A 24716-nucleotide genomic window follows, 5' to 3' on the forward strand; every position below is an offset into this window, starting at 1 on the left:
GGCGGCATCCGACTTCCCCGGCACGTGACCTCTGTTGTAGACACTGGCTGGGGCGTGGCCGTGGGACGATTCCACCTCTGGAGGGGAGAGAGAAGACGAGCGGTGGGCCGCGGTCGCGCGCACCAGACGTGGCGCCCCCCCCAAGTCGCGGAGCAAGATGGTCAGCTCCGGAGGCGGGGCCTCCTGCGCAAGACTGGCGGAAGGAATTCTCTCCGCGACGGGGTGGGTGGAGGGGCGTAGCGCGGCGCTGGGTTGTGGGTGGTGGAGCTGCTGTGCTGCGGGGCGGTCCCGAGGGCCTGGGGAGGTCGGCCTGGAGCCCTGAGGGCTTGAAAAGGCTGTTCCTTGCCTTGGCCACGCTTTTCCTTCTCCTGCCAAGACCCAGACGAGCCCCTGCACCATGTCGGCCTACCCCAAAAGCTACAACCCATTCGACGACGATGCGGAGGATGAGGGTGTCCGGCCAACGCCGTGGAAGGACGACCGCGACCTCCCCGATGGACCCGGCGCGCCCATGGACAGGCAGCAGTACCTGCGGCAGGAGGTGATGCGCAGGGCCCAGGCCGCGGTCGCCAGCACCGACAGGTCCCTGTCCCTCGTATACGAGTCCGAGAGGGTCGGCGTCGCCTCTGCCGAGGTGAGTCTGGAGCAGGGCAGGAGGGCCCGACCAATCTGAATTGTCACACGAGGTCAACAAACGTTAGCTGTACAAAGAGGTGTGAATAGCCATAGCCCAAGTTTGGTCAAGTCTAGGGCCTTACTTTTACTTCCCAAATCCAAATGCAGATGTCCTAGATAGCATATGGTCTGTGACGGCCCGTTTCTCTCTAATTCACCTTTGTCAGTTGGTCTTTCCACCCATGGGAGATTTCAGAGCCCCTAAGTGAGGATTGTTCTTTCTTAGGCACCATGTTTGTTCCCTCAGCCTACTAATGTTTGGGTTTTTTTAAGTTCTTGGAAATGTAATAATATATCATTGGTGTATCAGCTAACATTAAAGGATTTGTAGCTTTGAACCATAGTACTGGAAGCTGAAGTGTTGTCTTCCTCCCTGGGTCTCTTTGTAACTCTTATTTCTGACAGAGTTCATCCTGACCTGATCATTTACAGTCTTGGGCAGTTTGAGATATGTTGGTTAATTTCTCAAATAGTCATCTAGGTCTTATCCCCATTGCCACTTTTGTGGTTATTTTCCTTCCCCACTTCCATTTCCTTCCCCACTTCCCACTGTTAAAGTATCCCTCATTGGCTCATTTTCCTGTCTTTGGCTTCCTTAAGGAAGTTTAGCTGTAGTTCTTACATCTTCTATTTACTGAATTCCTATGTTTGAGCCTAAATGGCAAGTGTTGACTAAGATTTGGAAAGATTATCTAAGGTCTTAGGGCCCTAGTGGAGGAGTTTCTTGAGGGTCCCAGGTCCGAGGAAACCAAGTAAGAACTGTTTGAAGGGACATCTCTGGAAAGCATGAGAACAGGAAATCAGAATGATACCAAGTAGGTTGTCATGGCAGAGGAGAAACTCGAATCTGGCTTTTAAGGCTAAGATTTAGACAGGAATGAGGAGGAGAGAGAGGAAGAAAGGTAGGAGGAATGTTCATAGGGCAGAGAGGAGCAGTGCAAGGACACTGGCCCACCACCAGAGTTCCTGGACTCCAGTAGGGAAGTGATGCACAGGATATGTTCAAAGAAAAGGCCCAGAAAAGGCAGCTTAGGAGCTTTTCGTGGTCAAGAGAATGTCTGTCTTTCAGAGGGAAGGAGAGTCAAAAACATATTAGAGGTGAGTGGTTTCACATGGATTGTGGTGACACCCCCTCTCCAAGCTGCCCCCAAAGGCCCTTCTCTCTGTGCAAGGGGAATGGTGAGAACAGAGGTGGACCAGCACCTCAGGCCTCTGAGGCTTGGACCAGGCCAAGTTGGTGTTGCTCTGAGAGGTGCAGTATGATCATGACTGGGCAGGTGACAGGCACTGTCATCAGCAGTATGGTGACACTGAATTTTTTCTTGGATTGAGTCAGTCCCAGTCAACAGAGGCCCTGGGAGGCTGGAATAGTCAGCACCCTCTCCCCTCCCACTTTGTGCTGTCCAGACTGCCTTGGAATCAGTTTTTGATTCCAGTCAGAATGAAGGTGGCAATGGGGCTGGGGTTAGTGGGCTCATCAGCCACTCAGTGGCAGCAGATCCAAGTCACCCGCTAACCTCCCTACTCAGAGACACAGTGTGAGCTGTGCAAAAACATGATAGGTTTTTATAGAGGGTTAGGAATGTGCAAATATTAGTTTGGGAAGCTGTCATTCAGTCCCAGGTTGGCAGAAGTAGGAAAATCACTTAGGTCACCCTTAGTGAAGGAGAGCCGTCCTCCTCGGGTGAAACTGGACAGGGTTTATTTCTCACCAAGAGTCTAGCCATGGATCATGACTGCCAAGGGACAGAATTAGAGAGGAGCAGTTTGTACTTAACTGGCCTGGTAAGCACAGTCCAGAACCATGGAGAGACTCATAAGCCACTTGTAGGCCACTCAGCTCTTCTGTTTCACAAGTCTGATTTTTTTTTTATTCTTTCTTTTACCTAAGGTTTAGCTTTTGTGAAGCGATATCCGATCACATAATTCAAAACTTTAAAAAACATACAGAGTAAGAAGTTTCATCCCCCCCCATCCCCCCGAGCAGCCAGTCACCGTCACTCCCTTCAGTGTCCTTGTGGACATACTCTGTGGTTAGAAACAAAGCTATGGTCCCTTCTTTCTTTTTTTAATTTTAACTTGAGTGGATGCATTCTATATATTCTAGTCTGTATATTTTTTTAAATAGGATTGGAGGTTATTCCTTAGTAATATATAATGCACTGATCTTTTTGTTATTGTTGTTTTTATGGCTGTGTCCTATTCCATTGAATGGATGGCTTGTATTTATGTAGCCAGTCCTCTGCTGATAGGCATTTGGGTTGTTGCACCTTTGGGCAAGCCTGTGGAGACATACCTGCCCAGAGTTCCCTGTCCCCTCTGGCACTGAGCATATGCTCCTGTAATTCACTCCTTCTGTGAAGCCTGGGATCTCATTTGAGGGGAGTCCAGCAATCAGTGTTAGACTGGGGCCTGAGTGGCTATCACAGTAACATCAATGGGACGGGAGTGGTGTTTGGTAGGCCAGCACACAACCACGTAGGCATGGCTGACCACCTGCCCGACTGGCAGACCTTGGTGTCTAACCTCTTTTCAGAGGTTAGGCGTGTGGCTGAAGGCCCCCACCTAAATCACGCTGTGAAGCATGAACTATCTGGCCTAGCCTAAGGACTTCGGTAAACAAAGATCCTCTTATCAGGGTAATATATGGGCCAGGAGCCAGACAAGGCCTGTCTTTGGAACATGCAGGGTGCAGACAGCCCAGGCCTGCTGAGTTAGTTCTTAGTGAGCCCGGCTCAGCCAGCACGTAGGCAGTAAGGAGCACCAGCCTTTGCTCTTGCTGTTTTCTCCTGCAACTGATGACTCCATTGGTGTTTCGGAGTCCATTCCGTACTACTGCAGTGAGACAGAGCCGCAATTCAAGCATATTCCATTCTCCTGTGTCGCCACCAGAGCTCATGCATGTACATTCCCCTGGAAAGAGAGTGACGTGAAGGAGATGAATTTCCGGTTTCTAGGTTCAGCTGATTGACTCCAGACTGACCTCCACCTAAGCAGGTTATTCGATACCTGAGTTTAATTTCAAGCTCAGTACAGGAACCTTAGTCCTGACATTTTCCTTCAGAATCTCAGGGCCTGACTGGGTCAGGGAAGACAGCCAGGCCCAACTGAGCTTATGGGATGTATCAGCTCTGAATTGGACTTGGGATCTGGTGGACACTGCTGCCCTCTGTGACGCCTGCTGGGTCCTGCCTGGCTTTCTGCCTGCTTCCTCATCTCATGTTCACATTCCTCTTCTTCTCTCAGTTCCCCCAGTGGGCCCTGCGGCCCAGGGCTGCTGCACACATGGGCTGCTCCCTCTGCCCAAGTCCCTTACCCTACCCCCACCCTTTGCCTACTTAACTTCTCACCTTTCAGTTTCCCCTTCAACACCGCCCCATCCGGGAGCCTTCCTGACTCCCCCTTAAGCCAGGTAAGGGGTCCCTGCGAGTGGCTGACCCTGGCAGTGTCTATCATGTATGTGTAAGATAGCTTGCTTTTCTGCCAACCCCACTCTGAATTCCCAGCACCACAGTGTTGTCAGTAAATGAAAAGTGAAATGAAACTTACTCATTGAGCCCTCCGCCAAGACTGTAAGCTCTGGCAGGGCAGAGATCTGGGGCTGCTTAGTTCAATCCTGTCCCTAGCGCCTAGAACAGTGGATAGCAAAGTAGTATCTGTTCGTGGATATCTTGTGGCACTTCTATCCTTCTGTGTGTGTTTTCTGTCAGCAGGAATTCCCTGATGTGTTCACATTTGCACGGGGCCCAGGGACATAACCCATCTGGCCAGAAGTTGTCCCCCATAGTCACAGGCCCCTCACAGGGCCTTCACTTGACTTTTGCATTCTCTAGCTTTATCAGTAATCCTTCTTTGACAAAGAGCTGCAAACCAAAGGGAAATTGAGACACCCTCTCTCTCTGTGCTGTTGCTCAGCATAGTACCCCTGGCCCAACCAGATCTTTTTCTCTGACCATTTTATTTTTTCCTGTTTAACTTCTAGAAAACTCCTTTTAGAGCTCAAGGTGGGGGAGGTGTGGATCACCTGTAATGCTAACATCTGAGCTTCACATGCTTGCCCTTTACACAGCGGTACTCTCTGGAGCTCCCTCCCCTCGTAGCCGCCCTTGTCTCTCCATGACCTCCATTCTCCCAGGGACCCATGATAATCCGCATGGCCTCCCTTTTGGGGGACAGGAGGATGCCAGGGAACTGGGGTGTTTGAGGTCCACCTAGCTTGTCCTTCCTGTTCTGGTATTCCTGGTATTTACTCCTTCAAGCCCTTCTTCCTTGTCAGAACTAGGTCACAAGCACTTGGAGCCCAGTTCTTTCCTCTGCCTCAGGGGGTGGATTTCAGCAGAAGTTCCTCCTCTGCTGGCCTCCTGACCAGATCACCTGCAGTGAACACCAGCTTCCAGCTCACAGAAACTTCCAGAGACCAGAACAGCACCCACTTTCCCGGCCAGCCACCCCCACAGATTTCTCTTCACTTCGATCGTAACATCTAACTCAAGACATTTTGTTTCCTTACGGAGTCAGTACCGAGATGCAGACTTCGAGTTTGAGAGACTGTGTCACTTCTGAACAGAAGAAAGTAAGATCTCACTGTGAACTGGGGAAGGTTTTGTCAGCTACTTGTTACTGCTGCTCTCCAAATTGAGGTCGGGAGGCCGAAGCAAGAAGGCAGGTGGTTGGTGATATGAGCCACCGGAAGAGCCCTGGCTGTGAGGGAAGCCAAGGACCTGCGTCCTTGTGTGACAGAGCCTGGGCCAGTACCCACCCCAGGCAGCTGGGTGCCTGTCCTGCTTCCTGTTCTTCATCTTCTGCCGCAGGGGAAGTTAAGCTGGCGGGACTGGACTGTTGGCAATATATCAACTCAACAACCATGTAAATGCTGGAGAAAATCATTTTAATCCTAATTTAGAGCCTTCCCTTATTCCAGAATAGACTTATCTCAGAATGGACATGAACATGACAAGCCTGAGATGTTGGAAGGAGAAACTCTAGATAAATTAGGAACTCATTTTTTTTTCCTTCTAAAACTGAGCTCTTGGAAGTTTTGACCCAGATGACATGCTCCGGTAAAGATGTTTCCTTTTGTTGAAAAGAACCTGATGGCTTCTTCAGACACATCTCAGGAGCTGGTGAAAAACATTTTAACTATTCGAAGTTATAAATCTCAGCAGTTCTAAGTTTATTTCCAACAAGATTTTTTGTTTTCTGCCTACATGTTAGGTTTTAAAAGTTCATCCACTATAAACGTTGAGAGCTCAGGTTACGTGTTGGGTCCCTAAATGTTCTAAAAGCTTTCTACTGGGGCACCTGGGTGGCTCAGTCATTAAGTGTTTGCCTTCAGCTCGGGTCATGATCCCAGGGTCCTGGGATTGAGCGCCACATCTGGCTCCCTGCTCTGCAGGAAGCCTGCTTCTCCCTCTTCCACTCCCCCTGCTTGTGTTCCTTCTCTTGCTGTGTCTCTCTCTGTCAAATAAGTAAAATCCTTAAAAACACAAATAACGTAAAAAATAAAACCTTTCTGGGGCACCTGAGTGGCTCAGTGGGTTAAAGCCTCTGCCTTCAGCTCAGGTCAGGGTCCTGGGATCGAGCCCCGCATGGGGTTCTCTGCTCAGCGGAGAGTCTGCTTCCCTTCCTCTCTCTCTGACTACTTGTGATCTCTGTCAAATAAATAAATAAATATCTTAAAAAATAATAAAAATAAATAAATAATAAAACCTTTCTACTAATGCTTTTTTAAGTGAAATGGGCTCTAATAAACCCATTGTGTATATTTTTGTTTTTATCCTTCAGTTGTCAGAGGCATTTATTTAAAAATTGTTTGTGATTCTGTTTTATGGTATTAAGAGAGAAATCTCTAACTGTTATCTGCTATGGGCAACGTAACTGCCGAGCCACAGACAGATGCAGGGTTGGAAGAATCAGAAGGTAGTAGAGGGCAGGGATGGCTTCATGAAGTAAAACAGGGAAAGCTTGAGAGTCTCCGGGGTGGAAAGGTGGATCACAGAAAAGGAACACGGCTGGAATGGCCTGAGGTAGGGACCCAAGCAAGTTTGGCACAAAGGAAGTGCATAGTGTTACTGTGGTGTTGCATTCACATCCACCTTCAGAACTCTCAGCTCTACTTTTTTTTTTTTAAAGATTTTATTTATTTATTTGAGAGAGAGAGCATGAACAGGGGTAGGGGGCAGAGGGAGAAGCAGGCTCTCCACTGAGCAGGGAGCCCAATGCAGAGCTCGATCCCAGGACCCTGGGATCATGACCTAAGCTGAAGGCAGACACTTAACCAATGGAGCCACACAGGTGCCCCAAAGTTCTACTTTAGAGAAGGTATTCAGGGAAGATTTTTCTGAGGAGGTGGCCTCTGAGCAGAGACCTGAATTAAATGAGGAGCAGAGCTGTCCAGTTATCTGGGCGAGGATTATTACAAGCACAGAGTAGCGTACACAAAGGCCTGGGACAGAATCACCTTCGTGTTATAGGTTTTAAAGGTGAAACTATGGGTGAGTTGGAATCAGATATTAACAGGGCCCAGAAATGACCCAGGACCTAGCCTGTGAAATAATTTGAAGGCGTGACCAGGGCCAGGTGGATCCAGTGACCCAACAGAAATCCCATATCTGAAAAGGGGGACTACAATAGCCAGAGTCCATGGGGGCAGTGCCAGGTCAAAGCCTGTAAGGTGCACGGGGGCCAGGAAAGGAGGGGAGCTAGAGGATGTGCTGCCAGTCCAGGCCGTGTGCATCTTACCATGATCCTCTGAGCCTCTTGTGGGCATGAGGGAGAAGAACTCGAGAGCAAATATGAAAGAAAGCCAATAGAGGCAGGATGGGGAAGGGCAGAGGAAGGTGTTCCCCAAAGGGATAACCTTCCCCCGAAAGGTCCCCGTACGTGCTCTCTGAGGGCTCATGACAAGCCTGCTGTGTGTCCCTTTGAGAGGGGAAAGTTACAAAAAGGTGTAACACCATCACCTCTCATCTTCCCCAGGAGCTCGATCGTCAGCGAGGCGTCTTAGAACGCACAGAGAGGATGGTGGACAAGATGGATCAGGATTTGAAGACCAGCCAGAAGCACATTAACAGCATTAAGAGCATGTTTGGGGGATTCGTCAATTACTTCAAATCGAAACCAGCAGAGACTCCACCCGAACAGAATGGCCCCCTCACCTCCCAGGCCAATAGTAGGTGAGTGGGTCTTCAGCCATCCAGAAATGAAGTAGCTGAAAATGGGGTTTAATGCAAATGGTCAAGACTTTGAAGCCACTCCTAATGCCTTAAAGGGACCCAAGATCTGTGTAAGTTACTCATTGGAAGGGATTCATCCTCACACATTTTGAAACAAGAAACATTTTTCCAGTGCTCCTGATGCTGTTCATTTGAATAAATAGGGTCTCCAAAAAATTAAATTACTGCTCCAGTAATTGTGATTTGAAAGAGTATTCACCTCAGAAAGCTTAATCAGTATAAATGTTCCCCCCTTCACAGAATTTTAAAAATTCTTTAAAAAGTCTTTATATCTGGGGCGCCTGGGTGGCTCAGCTGGTTGAGTATCTGCCTTCAGCTCAGATCACAATCCCAGGGTTGTCAGATTGAGCCCCGCAGTGGGTTCCCTGCTTAGCAGAGAGGCTGCTTCCCCCTCTCCCTCTGCTGCTCCCCTTCCGTGTGCTCTCTCACTCACGCTCAGTCTCTTGCTCGCTCACTCACTCAAATAAATAAAAATCTTTTTAAAAAGTCTTGGGGCACCTGCGTGGCTCAGTGAGTTAAGCCTCTGCCTTCGGCTCAGGTCATGATCTCAGGGTCCTGGGATCGAGCCCCGCATCGGGCTCTCTGCTCAGCAGGGAGCCTGCTTCCCCCTTTCTCTCTGCTTGCCTCTCTGCCTACTTGTGTTCTCTGTCAAATAAATAAATAAAATCTTTAAAAATATAAAAAAAAAATATTTTTTTAAAAAGTCTTTTTTATATCCGGGGCGCCTGGGTGGCTCAGTGTGTTAAAGCCTCTGCCTTCGGCTCAGGTCATGATCTCAGGGTCCTGGGATCAAGCCCCACATCGGACTCTCTGCTCAGCAGGGAGACTGCTTCCTCCTCTCTCTCTGCCTGCCTCTCTGCCTACTTGTGATGTCTGTCTGTCAAATAAATAAATAAAATCTTTAAAAAAAAAGTCTTTATATCCAACATTTCCATATCTAATGCAGTCTGGCCATTAACTTTCATTTCATTTTATTTATTTTTTTTAAGATTTTATTTATTTATTTGACAGACAAAGATCACAAGTTTTTTAAGAGGCATTTTTTTAAGAGGCATTTTTAAGTTCATAACTGATGTAAAGTGCACACATCTTAAGTATGTGTTGACATTTCCACTCAACAGGTGACTGCTTACCTGTGTATACACCTGTGTGGCCACCACCTGGATTAGGACCCAGGACGTGGGAGGGAAGAAATTCGGAAACTGTTTGCAGCTCACAGTGGCTCTGGGGAGAAACAAGTGCAGGTGAAGGAACTGAGGGTGTAGCAGAAAGACCAGGCAGGCTGATGGTTGGTATTTACGGAGAGGAAACTACAGAAGGGGAACGGGCAGTTGGTTGGGCCTGCGGGCTATTCCCTGTGGATACACTAGCCAAAGTTAGGAGCGTTGATTGGTTTTGTGGCTCAGTCATAATCACCATCCATCCCTGATTTTCCAGCTTGGCCCTGATTTCAGATACCTGTCACTTTTTTCCCCCAACTGGGGTAGTTTCTGGGGTTGTTTATTTGGTCGGGTTTTGTTTGTTTGTTTGGTTTTGGTTTTATGGTTTTTTGTGGTTTGGTTTGATTTGCCGTTTACAAAGCGGAAGGATGTTTTGTGTCCCCCTTTTTGGTTTTTTATATGTTATCAGGGGAAGTTGAGATGTCTGTTGTCGCTTTGGATTAAGACATCTACGTCACATGAACTCAGCAGCAGAGACAGCCCTCGGTTGGCACTTTCCTGTGTCCCACACATCCCTTCCCAAAGGCTTCTTGGGGCTAGTGCTGTACCCCCGCCCCCACCCACCCAACCCTAGTCATACTTTAAAAGTCTTTCAAGTCCTGGGGCTCCCAGGGCACCTTACTTTTTGGGGGAAGCATCTTGAAAACTCAAGGCCTTTCTGACAAAGGTGTCCCAGGAGTGAAGCAGCCAGACCAGCTTCAGCGAGGTGGGCCTCTTGGTACCCGATGTCACGTGCCCCTAGCCTTCTGCCCCTAGATCAGCCCCAGTCAGCTGGAGTGTTCCTCCCATTACTGGGTAAATGCAGCAGAGACCCTGAGGAGGTGGGGCTTTGCCCTGGGAACCAAGGCACCGACCTCTCAAGTGGAGTTAGGGTTACATGGGGTCCTGCCGATTAAAGGAGGGGAAGGTGTCAGGCGCGTGGCAGTCAAAGCACAGGAGAAGCTGGGACTAGTGAAAGGCATTGGCTATTTCTTTCTTTTTTTTTTTTTTTTAAAGATTTTATTTATTTACTTGACAGAAAGAGATCACAAGTAGGCAGAGAAGTAGGCAGAGAGGCAGGCAGAGAGAGAGAGTGAAGCAGGCCCCCTGTTGAGCAGAGAGCCCGATGCGGGACTCGATCCCAGGACCCTGAGATCATGACCTGAGCCGAAGGCAGCGGCTTAACCCACTGAGCCACCCAGGTGCCCCGGCATTGGCTATTTCTAAAGTGGGAGCCCAACAGACTCTTGACATGGAAATGTGGCCTGCAAAGCTATCTGTGAACTCCTAAATCCTTACCCTTGCAAAAATCACTGTAATGTATAATTGCTTCTATAAAATGAGTAAATCTTTATAATCCTGTCAAAACCCTACTCCATAAATACAGCGATATTCTGATATAAAAGTTTTTAAAATAAGTTCCTCCTAATCAAACAAACAAAAAAATCCTATGTATCCTGTGTAAATCCTTGTTACACAAACCCTTCAGCTTTTTCTGAAGTTTTGTTTGTTTCTTGGTAAGCCATTTTTGGATTTGCTGACAAAGCTTCATAAGCTGCTGGTTCCCATTTGCATTTAAGGCTCATGGAGAGGGGTGCCTGGGTGGCTCAGTGGGTTAGGCCTCTGCCTTCGGCTTGGGTCATGATTTCAGGGTTCTGAGATCGAGCCCCAGATCGGGCTCTCTGCTCAGCAGGGAGCCTGCTTCCCCCTTCTCTCTGCCTGCCTCTCTGCCTACTTGTGATCTCTCTCTCTGTCAAATAAATGAATAAAATCTTTTAAAAAAATAAATAAATAAAGGGCGCCTGGGTGGCTCAGTGGGTTGGGCCCCTGCCTTCGGCTCAGGTCATGGTCCCGGGGTGCTGGGATCGAGTCCCGCATCGGGCTCTCTGCTCGGCGGGGAGCCTACTTCCCCCTCTCTCTGTGCCTGCCTCTCTGCCTACTTGTGATTGCTCTCTCTCTCTGTCAAATAAATAAATAAAATCTTAAAAAAAAAATAAAGCTCATGGAGAGGGGTGCCTTGGTGGCTCAATTAAGCATCTGCCTTCAGTTGGGTTCGTGATCCTAGGATCCTGGGATTGAGTCCCGGTTTGGGAGGTCCCTGCTCTGCAGGGAGCCTGCTTCTCCTTTTGCCCCTCTCTTTTCTGTCTCTCATGAGTAAATAAATGAAATCTTTAAAAAATACTAAAATAAAAAAAAAATAAAGCTCACGGAGATGTCCCTTCAGATCATAGATTTAACCACTCCCTAAATTTGAAACATTCTGACTTATTCAAGACTCGGTTGCTGACCAAGAGCCACCACTCTTCTTTTAGTTCTCTTCCTTAACCATTTCTGTCACGCTCCCTAGAACTGGCTTTTTTGCCATCTTTCACAAAGAAGCCAAATTTTTGTCATTTATATATTACTACCATATACATCTGAGCACAAAGGAAAAAAGTCAGCTTTGGGGTATGTAGGCTGGATGATGGCCAGGTGTGCTCAGCTGCAAGCACCTGCTGCTTCCACTGGCCTGGCAGCACGTGGGGCTCACAGTTGTGCTTAGGGAGACCAGCAGTGTGTTCTAGACCTCTAGTCACTACTGCTTTTTTTTTTTTTTTAAAGATCTTATTTATTTATTTTAGAGGGAGAAAGAGACAACATGAGTGTGAGGGGCAAAGGGAGACGGACAGAGAATATCAAGCAGACTCCATCTGAGCATGGAGCCTTATGCGGGGCTCGTCCCGGGACCGTGGGATCATGACCTGAGCTGAAACCAAGAGTCAGATGCTTAACCAACTGAGCCACCCAGGCACCTCTCCAGTCACCGCTTCTGAGTAATGAAATTCTCAGATTATAGGAGGCTCTGTTTTTTTCTGCACATCGCTGGAGCACTGGGGGCCTACAATGCCTTTAGCCTGATGGGATCCAGGCTTACACCAGTGGGGAGACATTAAAGGCTTTAATCAGGGATGCCTTTAGCCTCATGGGGTGCATGCTTACACCAGTGGGGAGACATTAAAGGCTTTAACCAGGGGCACCTGGGTGGCTCAATTGGTTGAGCATCTGCCTTCGGCTCAGGTCATGATCCCAATCCGAGTTGGCATCTCTTCTCAGCGAGGCGGGGGTAGGGGGATCTGTTCCCTCTACCTTTACCCCCACCCAACCCCCCCATCTGGCTTGTGCTCTCTTTCTCTGTCTCTCTCTCAAATAAATTAATAAAATCTTAAAAAAAAATTTTTTTTAAGATTTTATTTATTTATTTGACAGAGAGAGATCACAAGTAGGCAGAGAGGCAGGCAGAGAGAGAGGAAGGGAAGCAGGCTCCCTGCTGAGCAGAGAGCCCAATGCCGGACTCGATCCCAGGACCCTGAGATCATGACCCGAGCTGAAGGCAGAGGCTTTAACCCACTGAGCCACCCAGGCACCCCAAAAATTTTTTAAAAGACTTTAACCAGAGTGGGGTGCCTGGGTAGTTCATGAGTAAATAAACTCATGAGTTCAGCATCTCACTCTTGGTTTTGACTCAGGTCATTATCTCACAGGATATGGGATGGACCGCCACATCAGGCTGTGCTCTCAGCAGGGAGTCTGCTTGAAGTTTCTTTCCCTCTGCCCCTCCCCAACCCACCTCCCACTTGCACTGTATACATGCACATTCTCTCTCTCTCAAATCTTTTGGATGCCTGGGTGGCTCAGTTGGTTAAGCTACTACATTCGGCTCAGGTCATGATCCCGGAGTCCTGGCATCGAGTTCCGCATCAGGCTTCCAGCTCCATGAGGAGTCTGCTTCTCTCTCTGACCTTCTCCCTTGTCATGTTCCCTCCCTCGCTCTCTCAAATTTAAAAAAAAAACTTAAGTCTTTCAAAAAATAAAAAAAATAAACAAAGACTTTAATTGGAGAGGTTCATGCAGGGGATATTAGAAAGATGCCTGGCATCTTTGGGTAAGGATTGGAAAGGCAGGGGCTCACCCATGTAAAGATAAAGAAGCAAGGCAGAAGGAGGGGCTGGATTTTGGGGATCTGTGGGGGGATTGAGAGGATGTTTGTATGGCTTACTGGAAGTGGAGCTGTGCAGAGAGAGGGCAGACGTGGACAATGATTGGTTTCCAGCTTGGCCAACAGGGGGCCAGGGAATCGGTCAGCAGGGTGGAGAAGAGCAGACTGTACCGCAAGGCCCAGCTTCTGGGGGCAGGGGTAGCCCCTGCCAGGCCTGCAGGGTTGCACGGAGAGTCAGGCACAGTCTGAGCATCTCCTCAGTTACCTAGAGAAGTCCCTGTCTGTCGCAGGAGTGGGCAGACTAAGCTTTTTTTTTTTTTTTTTTTAAGATTTCTTATTTATTTATTTGACAGAGAGAGATCACAAGTAGGCAGAGAGGCAGGCAGAGAGAGTGAGAGGGAAGCAGGCTCCCCGCCAAGCAGAGAGCCCGATGCAGGACTCGATCCCAGGACCCTGAGATCATGACCTGAGCCGAAGGCAGCGGCTTAAACCACTGAGCCACCCAGGCGCCCCAGACTAAACTTTTGACCCAGGAAGCAAAATCAGAGATGTTTTCTAGGAACTTATGTAAACAAGAAAAAAACAAATGTTTAATGATGACATTTTTAAAAAAATGAAAAGAGGAATAATCGAGTACAATTTTTTTTAACATAGGTCTCCTAATGAGAAGAAAACAATTATTAACGGAGATTCAGAGTTATTAGTCTTTCTATCATCTGGTCAGTTGCCAGTGGTCACTGTAAAGGCAGTTCTCAGCCTGTGGTTGTACAAAATCAGATTTGTCAAGTGCTTCTCTTGCCCCTGGTCCTGGGAGTCTCCTTTTCCTGAAGGAGGGCCTGCTGCTCTTCTAAAGCAGGTGTCTCAGAAGTTCCCCGGGCTGTGGGCTGGACTCCCAGGACTGCCGATGAATATCCCCGCTTTGGTCGGAGGCATTTGCTTTTTACTCATGGGCATTGCTTGAAAAGACGGACTGAGTTGTAATAGGTGTTTCCTCTTTCTAAATGTTCTCTTTTCTTAACTTCTATCCAAAGATTGAAAGAAGCCATAAGTACCAGTAAAGCACAGGAGGCCCAGTACCAGGCCAGCCACCCAAACCTCAGGAAGCTGAATGACTCAGGTCAGTGGGGACTTATGCTTGGCCACACTTGGATTCCGAGTTGGCCCTAGGGTGGAGCAGTGGGGGGCAGCAGGGACTCCAGCTACTGTCATGGCTGAAGGGTGTCAGGGACCCAGTGCCACTCCCAGGGAGCTGGAGGGTGTGTGTTAATGGCATGGCTCATCCCTCACCCTGTGGCAGATGGAATAAGGAAGTGGGAGCCTGTGTCCCGTTGGAAAGGAGCCTGCCCACTGTTAGTTCCTGCCCCGTGAAGCTCTGAACTCTTCCAGCAGTGAAAAGACAATGGCTGGAAAACCTCTCTGGTCAGGGGTAGAGCCTCCCAAAAATGACCTGTCATTCCTGAGACCCAGTGAGTATACTGGGTTCTGTGACAAGGGCGGAATTACAGTTGCTAACCAGCTGATCTTGAGATGGGAAAACTATCCTGAGTTAACCAGCTGGGCCCAGTATGATCACAAAGGCCCCTTTGTAAGTGGAAAGGGAAGCCAAGAAGAGATGGTCAAAAATTGGAAGATGCTCCACTGTTGACTTGGAAAATGCAGGCAGGGACCACCTGCTGATGAACTCAGGCAACCTCTAGAAGCTGGGAAAGGCTGGGAATCAGATTCTCCCCAAAAGCCTCCAGGAGGAACACGGCCCTGTTGACGCCTCAACTCTAGGCCAGTATTCTCCATCCTGAGTTCCTGGGCCCCGGAACAGAAGGAGAAGTCTGTGGTAGTTGCCTCACAGCAGCGGGAGACTCGTGTAGCCCCAAAGCCCGAGGGGCCAGAGAAGCAGCAGCGCGAACAAGGTGCGCAAAGTCAGTTGTGTGCGGTGTCATTCTCTTGTTATCAAACAATAGGCTCAGAAATACCCATTATTTGGAAAGGAACTTCGGCCCCATGGAAGTCCCGGCAGACCCCTGGAGGGCCAGGCACTTTATTCAGTGCCAGGAATCAAATGCTTCCTATGCTCCCTTTGAGGAAAGCAGGATACGCCCTCCATGCTCCAGAACCCACCGCTCTCATGGTTGACACGGCTAAGGAGAGACCCTGATGGAGGAAGAGCCGGCGGTCAGGAAAGAGGGATATCACCGCAGTTCAATCTGGAAAGGCGAAAGCCATAGGAGGACATGAGGGACTACTAAAATATGTGAGACCCACAGAAAGTCTGAGCTCAGCGGAGCCTGAGGAAGTAGAGTAGGAAGACTGTACCCAAAAAGACACGAATTTAAGGAATTAAAAGGAGTTTTAATTTGTACAGTGTGTAGTAACTGAAGAGCCTTAAAAAAACCCAAAAAACCGTCATCGTGTGTGTGGAATGGTTTCAGTAGGCTGGGCCTGAGGAAATCCACCGAGTCTGGAAAGAGAAGTTCCCCCGAAGATGGAAACTGGGATGACAGGGCTTTTCTGTGTGCATTTAGAAACTGCAGTTCAAGGAAGATTTGAGGCAAACGTGCATTATTAGCATTTCTTCTTTCCTTGCTTGTTGTATTTGAAGCAGAGAGGCAGCATGTAAACACATTTCTAGAAGAGAAAGTCATCCACGATCCTGCTTCCATAATATAGCTATTTTGATTTTGATTTTTGATATTTTTTATAATCAGTAATTCGTTTATTAGTTTCTGTCACTTGAAACTTTTTTTAGGTAAGATCGAGGTTCTTTCACTTTGAAATAACTAAAGTGTGTGTTTGAAGAAAGGAATAAATATGATCTGTGCAGTTCTATTTTTACATCAGTGATCGTTTAAAGTTTTTTGCTTTCTACAAAAAGGCAGTCATCATCTGCTCTCACTGATATGTGGAATTTAAAAAGTAAGGCAAGAGGATCACAGGGGAAGAGAGGAAAAAAATGAAAAAAGATGAAATCAGAGAAGGAGACAAACCATAAGAGACTGTTAGTCAAAGGAAACAAACTGAGGGTTGCTGGAGGGGAGAGGGGTAGAGGGATGGGGTAACTGGGTGATGGGCATTGGGGAGGGCAAGTGTTGTAATGAACAGCAGGTGTTATATAAGATTGATGAATCACAGACCTGTACCCCTGAAACAAGTAATATATGTTAATTAATTGAATTTAAACTTGAAAGTATGGGAGCACCTGGGTGGCTCAGTGGGTTAAAGCCTCTGCCTTTGGCTCAGGTCATGATCCCAAGGTCCTGGAATTGAGTTTCCCATCGGGCTCTCTGCTTGGCAGGGAGCCTGCTTCCTTCTCTCTCTCTGCCTGCCTCTCTGCCTACTTGTGATCTCTGTCTGTCAAATAAAATCTTTAAAAAATAAAAATAAAAAAACAAATTTAAAAGTATGTAGTGTAGGAAAACAAAAAAACCTCAGATCCTGCTTGGGTTTTTTTTTTGAAACGTGAATAGTTATTTTGATTTTTAAGTCTTGCCTTGTAGACCTTGTCCACAGCCCCATGTTGTTGTGCCTAGTTGTAGTTCCACAACCACATCATCACTCAAATGAGTCCCTGTCTCTTTCCCCAGCATGTGGCCAAGGTCTGACTGGGTGACCCGGTCTTTGACCCCCTCTCCCTCCCTTACAAGCCTGCCCAGTGCTCCTCCCTCCTGCACATTGTCCATCTCTGCACTCATCTCTTTGAATGGCCTCACAACTAACCGCCTCATTCCTTCCCCGCCATCTTCCAGATTAAGATGAGTTTTATGAAGCAGCGTTTCGAGAGACATCCATTAACCATTCTCCTGGTGTTTCTTTCCAAACTCAGATGCCATCACTGGAGGAGCGGGTCCTGCCATGAGCAGCGAGGCTTACCCGAAGAACCCACACCTACGAGCCTGTCACCAGAAGATGGACAATAATCTAGGTAAGACTGAAGCTCCGCCAGCCTCCGCAGGTCCCTTACTCTGGACCCTTGTGCTCCCAACAGCCGGTGCCAGGCCCAGCCAGTATACCGGTAGCCAGTGGTTTCTCGGGACCAAACCATGGTTGGTGTCTGCGTCTCCCTCCCCACATGTCAAATCCAGTATGGTCAAGCCATCTCACCCTTCTCTCTCTCTCTCTCTCTCTCTCTCTCTTTCTCTCTCTCTCTCTGGAGTCTGTCCACTTCTGTCCTTCCCCACCTCTCATCTGTGCTATGACAGCAGCAGGGACCAGGAGTTCCTGAGGGGCCGCACAGTGTGGCAGTGAGAGCCCCATTATCTCTCTGTGAATGGGGTCCAGGAACAGAGCCTGCCTCTGAGGATGGGGGAGAGGGTTAGATAAGCAACCCCAAACATCCCATAGGGAACTGCCTGACCTGGTGAGTGCTGCACACTCACGTAGCCACTGCAGCAGACACGGGCCGCAGAGCTGGGTTCCTTGTGTTCCCAGGTCCGTTGCCCAGCCTCTGGCCCCACCTACTTCTCTACCCCTCCTGCCCTCATCACATGTGGTGCTTTCCAGAAAACCCCTGCCCATCTCTGCCTGGAGTGTCCTTCCTCCCCGCTGTTTGAAGGCTGGTTCCTTCTCCAGCTGCGGGCCTGGCTTTAACCTGTTGGAGTCATGTACCTGCTGGTTTATCTGATGGCTTCTGACCACACTGTAAATTCCAGGAAACCCAGGGCTATTTCAGGTTTGCATCTCTTTACCCTGGCCTAGCAGGCAAGCTCCCTGATTCATTTTTGAACGGAGAGAGAGAAGCTAGTTACTTGAAGTTCAGGTGCGGGGCCAGGGAGTGTGTGTGTGGGCAGTAGAAGCAGGCACGGGAGTGGTGTCCGTGAGTTCATTCTAGGTGGCATCTCGGATGTGCTGCGTCCTCTGACCTTTACCCCATGAACAGGAACCTCCCCCATGGTGACATGGGTTGGAGTCAGTCTCCCAGCCCTGTTGGGAGATGACAAAGGGGGTAAGACCCAAGGTTAAATTTTCCCCACTCTAAAGGTATCTAGTTGGAAACAACACTGAGGCCGATGACAATGCACATTGAGCATCTGTGTGCGGACTTCCTCCTTCTCTCTCTCCCCTAGGAGGGATCCTGCGGGCCCCTTCCGTGGTTCGCCCAGAGCAGTGGCTGTTCCAGCAGCCCGGAGCGAATAGCATGACAGCCTATTAGGCAAATCCATATTCTTTCTAACAACGTTTAGCCTTTGTGTCTGTGTAACCAGATTCATCACAGAAAACTATGAAGTTAGGGAAATGTTATGAGGAAAGAATCACCTGGAATCCCATTTTCCAACAGTAATCTCTGATTTGGTGTTATTCCTTCCATTTTTCACGTACCTCTGTCAGTACATACACTTCCATATCCTGCTTTTTTATTTATATTTTGAACACTGCCCTAAACTTCTTTTCTGCAAAGTTCTTTGAAGAGCACATCAGCAGCCCCACACCTTGCTCTTGGACACTCAGGTCATTCCCATCGTTCACTCCTGCATGTAATCCCTTGGTCATTCCTGTGAGCACATCCTTGGCCGCATTTTGTACCTTGTTTGCTGGAAATGGAGTTACATGGTCAGGGAAAAGAATTCTCCTTCTGAGCATTAAAAGAGATCTCCATAGAAATGAGACATCAGGGGCGCCTGGGTGGCTCAGTGGATTAAGCCACTGCCTTCGGCTCAGGTCATGATCTCAGGGTCCTGGGATCGAGCCCCGCATCGGGCTCTCTGCTCCGCAGGGAGCCTGCTTCCTCCTCTCTCTCTGCCTGCCTCTCTGCCTACTTGTGATCTCTCTCTCTGTCAAATAAATAAATAAAATCTTTAAAAAAAAATATATATATATATATATATAAAGTTTAAAAAAAAAAAAAAGAAATGAGACATCAGTCGGAGAGAATAGACATAAGCAAGGTCAAATAAAACCATGATTTGCCCACCCTGCAGCTCACCACTGCTGCCCTGCGTGTGAACGTCAGCAGTCAGCGTGATGCCTACAGCCTAGGCAGGCAGTCCCCTGCGGTGTGGCAGGCTGAGAAGAACGGGCGTGGCACCCTGGAGCCACCGGGCCCACTGACACAGGCTGTGCCTGGCCGCCCTTCACAAGTTCGCTCCTACCTTCTTACCACACTCCCCGCATCTCCCACCCCTGCCTTTATCTCGGGGACCAGGGCAAGTCTCCCTCTGACGCCAGCTCCCTTGTCTGGTGGCTTTACTCTATCACACTTTTTTTTTTTAATCTTAGTATACCTATTGCTTATCCTTTTCTGTCCCCATTGCCAGCACACTCCCTGAGGCCTGGGGTGACCTCACAGACTTTACTCTCCCTGGAATGCAAGGTCACGGGTGTCAGTAAATTCAAGAAGCATAGAGCTGAAGACAACTTTTCAAAAAACAGACTGGATTCTGCTTAAGTTTGTGGTGCTAATGCCAAGTATTTGTGTATTCTGACCTTTCTTTCCTTAATGTTTTATCTTTAATTCAGCTGCAAGAAGACTTATGAGGTGCCTCCTCTTCTCTCTTTCCTCTGGCTCTTTCTTATCCTGCTGCTCCTAGTGAAAGGGCAGAAGGCAGCTCTGGGCATGCCCCCCCCCCCACTGTTTACATATGCACACATACATACACATGCACACCCACAAACACATACACACACACTGTCTTGAAGCCTGAGAAGACACTTCACTACCTAAGTTCACCCTGGCAGAATCAGTAAAGTCAAGGCTTGCCTCTGCAATTGGTTGAGCCCCATCAGGGAACCCCAGAGGGCCTCCAGCATATCTCTTCCCCTGCAGTGACCCTAGGTCTTCTTAATGTCACCTTGCCCGATGTGCCCTTTACATACTGCTAGGACTGACCACGTCCTTTCAGATGTTATCCCTTTTAAAAACGGAGGTGATGTTGATTTTTAAAACTTTTCGAAACAAAGGGAAAATATTTATTACAAAGAGTGTGGAAAGCCTAATGAGGGAAATAGAATGAGCTCAGAAGGAAGCCGGCACCAGAGTGGCTAGTTGCTCTCGAAGGGACTGTGATCTCGAAGGGAATCCCCCTTGGCTGTGATCTTGGAGCATGGATTAAGAAGGGGGCCAGAATCTGAACTCAGACCCCTTGGGACTGACCTGGGTTCCTCCCCACACTGTATGTGTCCCGCATAGACGTGGGACTCTCACGCCTCACATTTGAACTTGAATTTCGGCAGTAGTGATATAACCTATTGCTAGGACTGAACCTTTGCCAAAAGTTGTGTGCTCCACAGTCCCCGTGGGGCTTACCCCAGACGGCATCTCTGAAGGGACCCGGCATCTTCAGCCCTTTGTTCCTTCTGACATGGGGACCCTGGACTGCAGGGACCTCTGCAGCCAGCTTCTTCCTGGCCGCAGAGTAGGCAAAGGAAACGGTGCCAGCCCGATTCAGGTTGTATCGTGTGCCAGGACATTCACAGCATGGGTGTGTTCATGGATCTGAGAAGTGGTAGCAATGAATGGACATAGGAAAATGTGAATTATCATAACATAGGTGACAGGACCTCACAGCATTTGGGCCCAGCGGAAACATCTGTAGTCCATGTATTTTCTGGGAGAGCATCCTAGGCGGCAAGGCAGGGACAAAGCACCCATTTCTCTTGCCACCTGCAGAGTGGAAGGAGGGGTGGGATGCGGCCTTCTTCAGGAGGGAGCCTGGAGCAGGAGCAATGTGGGTGTGGGGAGCTTCCTGGGTCTCTCCCAGCTGTGTTTCCAAATAGGGATCCTCATGCTTACTACTCCGAATCTGTGCTTGATCTAGCTTTAGGGAGTGGGAGATGGAAGGAAAGAAGGAGATGGAAAGCTGGCACTATTGAGTTCTACCTGCCAACATGGGGTTTTTGCTCCTGAAGAGCAGGCCCGTGGGTCTGGCTATTGGTTACCTGCATACTTACCATACTTACCAGATACTTACCATGGGGCCTGGGGAGGGAATATGTTTTCCAGACCCCTCTGAACTTCTCTTTTTCTTGGGTACTAACTGATCTTGCAATGTGCCTTAACCCTCTAGAATGTTCAGAGGCAGCTGAAAAATCATGTAGAAGTCTATGCATTTTTTAAAGCACAGGAAGGACAAAGACCACTGTATTAAGAGTTGTTGTCTTGGGCCAACATCTGGGGGAGCGGTGGCTTTTGCATGAAGCACATACAACTTTATATGGAATCAGCGGGTTTTCTTTTAGCTTGTACACATTTTGGAAAACCTAACCAAAGCCCTAGAGTTTTACCATCTTAAGAGAAACAGGACTCGGTGACGTGAATGTTGCTGAGCACCAGGCACGGAACAAGCAGCAGCTCCCGATTTGACTTGGCTCAGCCCTGTGTCTCCTTTCCCTCCCCCACAGATGAGCTATCCATGGGACTAGGCCGGCTGAAGGACATAGCCCTGGGAATGCAGATGGAAATCGAGGAGCAAGATGACATTCTTGACCGCCTCACAACCAAAGTGGACAAGTTAGATGTCAATATAAAAAGCACAGAAAGAAAAGTTAGGCAACTTTAAACACAGAGAAGGCTCTCTCCACTCTGTTGTGATGAAAAGAGCCCAAAGATCTTCTTTCAAACTCCCCAAAAGTTCATTTATATTGTTTTAGTGTATAACATAATACGTGTTTCCAAATGTTATAATTATAGAGCGGGTCCTAGGAGATGTCATTACAAGAAGTGTGTGTCCCATGTTTTTTTAGAGCCATCACCTCTCCGTTCTCTGAACTGAATGCTTAGAGTTTTAGTCTGAGCACAGTAGCCTGGCCCTGAGTATCTTGGGCCTTTGAGGAGCGTTCCGGCATGAGAGGAACAGTTGTGTTTCTCACTTTCACGAGCATATGGAAGGATGTGGGCAGAATTTCAATCCTGGGACCACCATTCTCTATGTTTATGGGGGGTGGTCCTTCCCACACCTTGGCCTACCAGTCACCACCGCCCCAAAACACATAACACACACACACACTGAGCACATTTGCGATTCTCTCAAACCCCAGAAAAAGATCAGTGTTAGGTTCACACTGTGATTCTCTCAACACCCTGGAAAAGGATTAGTGTTCAGAAATGGAAAATGTCAGCATTTGCTCTTCGGTTGATAGATGTCACCTCCGCCCTCCTGACCACCATCCTTGGCATAGTAGGAGGCATTCAGATCAGGACCGCTCATTGTGATAACTGGAAGTGCGCAGGGAATTGTGTAAGCCCTGCTTCCCCGGCATTCACACCTGTAAGTAGCTGTCCATGGTTAGGGCTAGATGCGCCACTGTCTCAAGGCTGCCCAGCTGGCCTATTGGGGGGGCCCCTCTACAGTTTGTGGGAATGGAGCATCATACAAAGAGTGCCCCCACTGTGTGCTCCTCTCCTTTAGAGAGCACCTTGACCCAGCCTTGGGGATGGCAGTGTTTGTTCGATGCCTGGGTCTCCTGACCGGTCTGGATTCCCACCCATTCTTCTCGACCTCTTCCAAGACGACTTGACTCATCTCTTGGTTCTCTGCCACCCCAGTTGGAGGACTGCAATGCCACAAATGATGCTGAATATCTAGAACAACTTAGCTTTAAAAAAAAGAAAAGCCCAGACATTATCATTTTAACTGGCCCAGGTTGTTCTACACAAAGACATTCATCTCGTTACAGAAATCAATTTTAATGAATGCTTTTAAGTGATTCTTTGTTAAGTGGGATGCATTAAAAGTGATTTCTGTAATGAATTTAACGTCTTTGTGTTGGTACCTCCAGCAGAATAATTGAAGCCACAAGACCATTGTCTTTGTAAAAAGCAAATTAATTGCAATATTTTGAAGACAGTGAAAGGAGCTGATTTTAATAAGATAGATTAGGTCAGGAAATGCAAAACAACACTGTGTTTCCACCTTGACAACATGGTGCTGTTAATGTGACCTTTACCACTTTGGTTCTGTAGCGTGTAAACAAAGTCTCTTAAAGGAAAGGAAGTCTCTGAAATGCTGCAACCATGCATCAGTATTTATGTAGCAATTCATTTGTAGAAGTTCTATTCCGTGTTGTGTGTCAGTCCTCAAAACTCAAAACCACGACAGCTTCCATCCGCAAGTACAGCTTTCTGTCGTGTTCCAGCCTCACGGAGTCTGGTGGCCATCATTATGAATATTCCAGTAGGTGAGAACACAGAGGTAGTCAGATTAGGCGTTTATCAGATGAGCTCATCGTGATTATTCCATTAGCGGGTAAAAGGAAAACTTCTAAACCTGTACCTAGCCCAAACAAAACGAGTTTGGAGGGCTTTCAGTAAAAAGGCTGCTGACAAGCATGACACCGGAGAGCAGCCCATGTGTACATTTCCACTCCTAATCGTTTCTGATCTTTTCCTAACACCTTCCACGTTATGTCATGATAGCTGTTTCTGCCTGTCATCATCAGGCAGAGACTCATGTAGATTAGTCATCATACCTCAGATGTAAAGTTATTTTTTTCAAACCAATTATACATGCAAAGGCCACTGCCAGACGTTCTCTTCCACAACCTGCTGTTTGCCTAACGAGAGTAGTGATTTCACTGACTTGAAGCAAAGTGGCATGGGAAATCATACCCCTCCCCTGTCTTTTCTTAGATCACTGAACCCAGTTGCCCCTCCTTTTCCTTCCCCCCCCAAGCATATAGAAGGAAAGCACAGCCACTTTTCTAGAAATGCGTCTTTTGACACTTGACACGTAGGCATTATTCACTCTCGTTTAGACCCCCTTTCCCAAAGGCCCTGACCAAGGAACTGTCTCCAAGCTACATGCTAGCCAGCAGCTTCTTTTTGCTGGGTCTTCCCCCTCCTCTCCCATGCCCACGAAGGACCAGCTACTGATTCTACTTGATAGAGCAAAATTGTTTGCATTTTCAGAGAGCAGAGGGAAGCCTGGAGCCTCCAGAATCCTTACACATGATGATTATGTTCAAAATGAAAACATTCTGTCCTCTAGACTAGACACATCTGTCTCATGGAGACACTCAGAGGTGCCCAGGCCTGAGCTGGCTGTGGCTGGGCTTTGAGAGCATGGACAAGACCAGTGAATTCACCCTTCTATCCAAATAGGGTCTATAAGACAGGTTTTTATTTCCACAATCGAGCTGGAAACATAAACTGTGCCTTCAAAAAAGTGGCTTTTCTAACTTTAGGTTGGTTATATGTGAAGTGTGCTACTAACTTAAACATAAGTGCATTCTCCTTCAGAGGAAACTGTTTCTCACATCTAGTGATCTATAACTTAACACCAGTGGAGCTGCCTTGTCATTTTTTCATTCTGTAGGAAAGGAGACATGAGTTTAACTCAGGCAGCAAGAAAACAATTCATAAGTGCATTTTAACTTCTCTTTTTCTAACTTCTGTTTGTGAATATGTCATTTTAAGAGTACACTACACTGATTTAGTAAAAAAACAAAAACAAAACAAATTCTTATACTTTGCCTATATATAGGCCTTTTCTCAGAATTTGTAAATTACCACTGTTAGCATCTTCGGGTCTGATAATGAAATGTCTTGTGTACGCAACGATGAGCCAGTCATTAAAAGTGCTGGGGGCAGGGGTGGAGGGGAGGTGTTTTTGTTCAGGCTGTATTGGAACAGCTCTTAAGTTCCATGCCTTCAACTCAACAAGTGACCATATTCTGTAAAATAAAGTGTGAAGTTTTTTAAAATCA

General features: G+C 47.8%; 1 protein-coding gene across 1 annotated transcript; it reads left to right on the top strand.

Moving 5' to 3' along the window:
* The first annotated feature begins 207 nt into the window (after positions 1–207).
* SNAP29 (synaptosome associated protein 29) lies at positions 208–24716 on the top strand. Its single transcript, XM_046025501.1, has 5 exons — positions 208–634; positions 7654–7850; positions 14117–14202; positions 16903–17001; positions 21414–24716. Exons 1-5 carry the CDS (start codon positions 398–400, stop codon positions 21569–21571), a joined length of 777 nt encoding a protein of 258 aa, XP_045881457.1. The 5' UTR covers positions 208–397; the 3' UTR covers positions 21572–24716.

This window comes from Meles meles, chromosome 12 (genome assembly GCF_922984935.1).
Source record: "Meles meles chromosome 12, mMelMel3.1 paternal haplotype, whole genome shotgun sequence".
In the NCBI taxonomy this organism is placed as follows: domain Eukaryota; kingdom Metazoa; phylum Chordata; class Mammalia; order Carnivora; family Mustelidae; genus Meles; species Meles meles.

Bases quoted from the DNA above. Each gene is read 5' to 3' on its own strand.
- SNAP29 (XM_046025501.1), top strand. From the start codon at position 398: ATGTCGGCCTACCCCAAAAGCTACAACCCATTCGACGACGATGCGGAG. The intron at 635-7,653 runs GTGAGTCTGGAG...CATCTTCCCCAG, and splicing joins TCGGCGTCGCCTCTGCCGAG to GAGCTCGATCGTCAGCGAGG. The intron at 7,851-14,116 runs GTGAGTGGGTCT...TTCTATCCAAAG, and splicing joins ACCTCCCAGGCCAATAGTAG to ATTGAAAGAAGCCATAAGTA.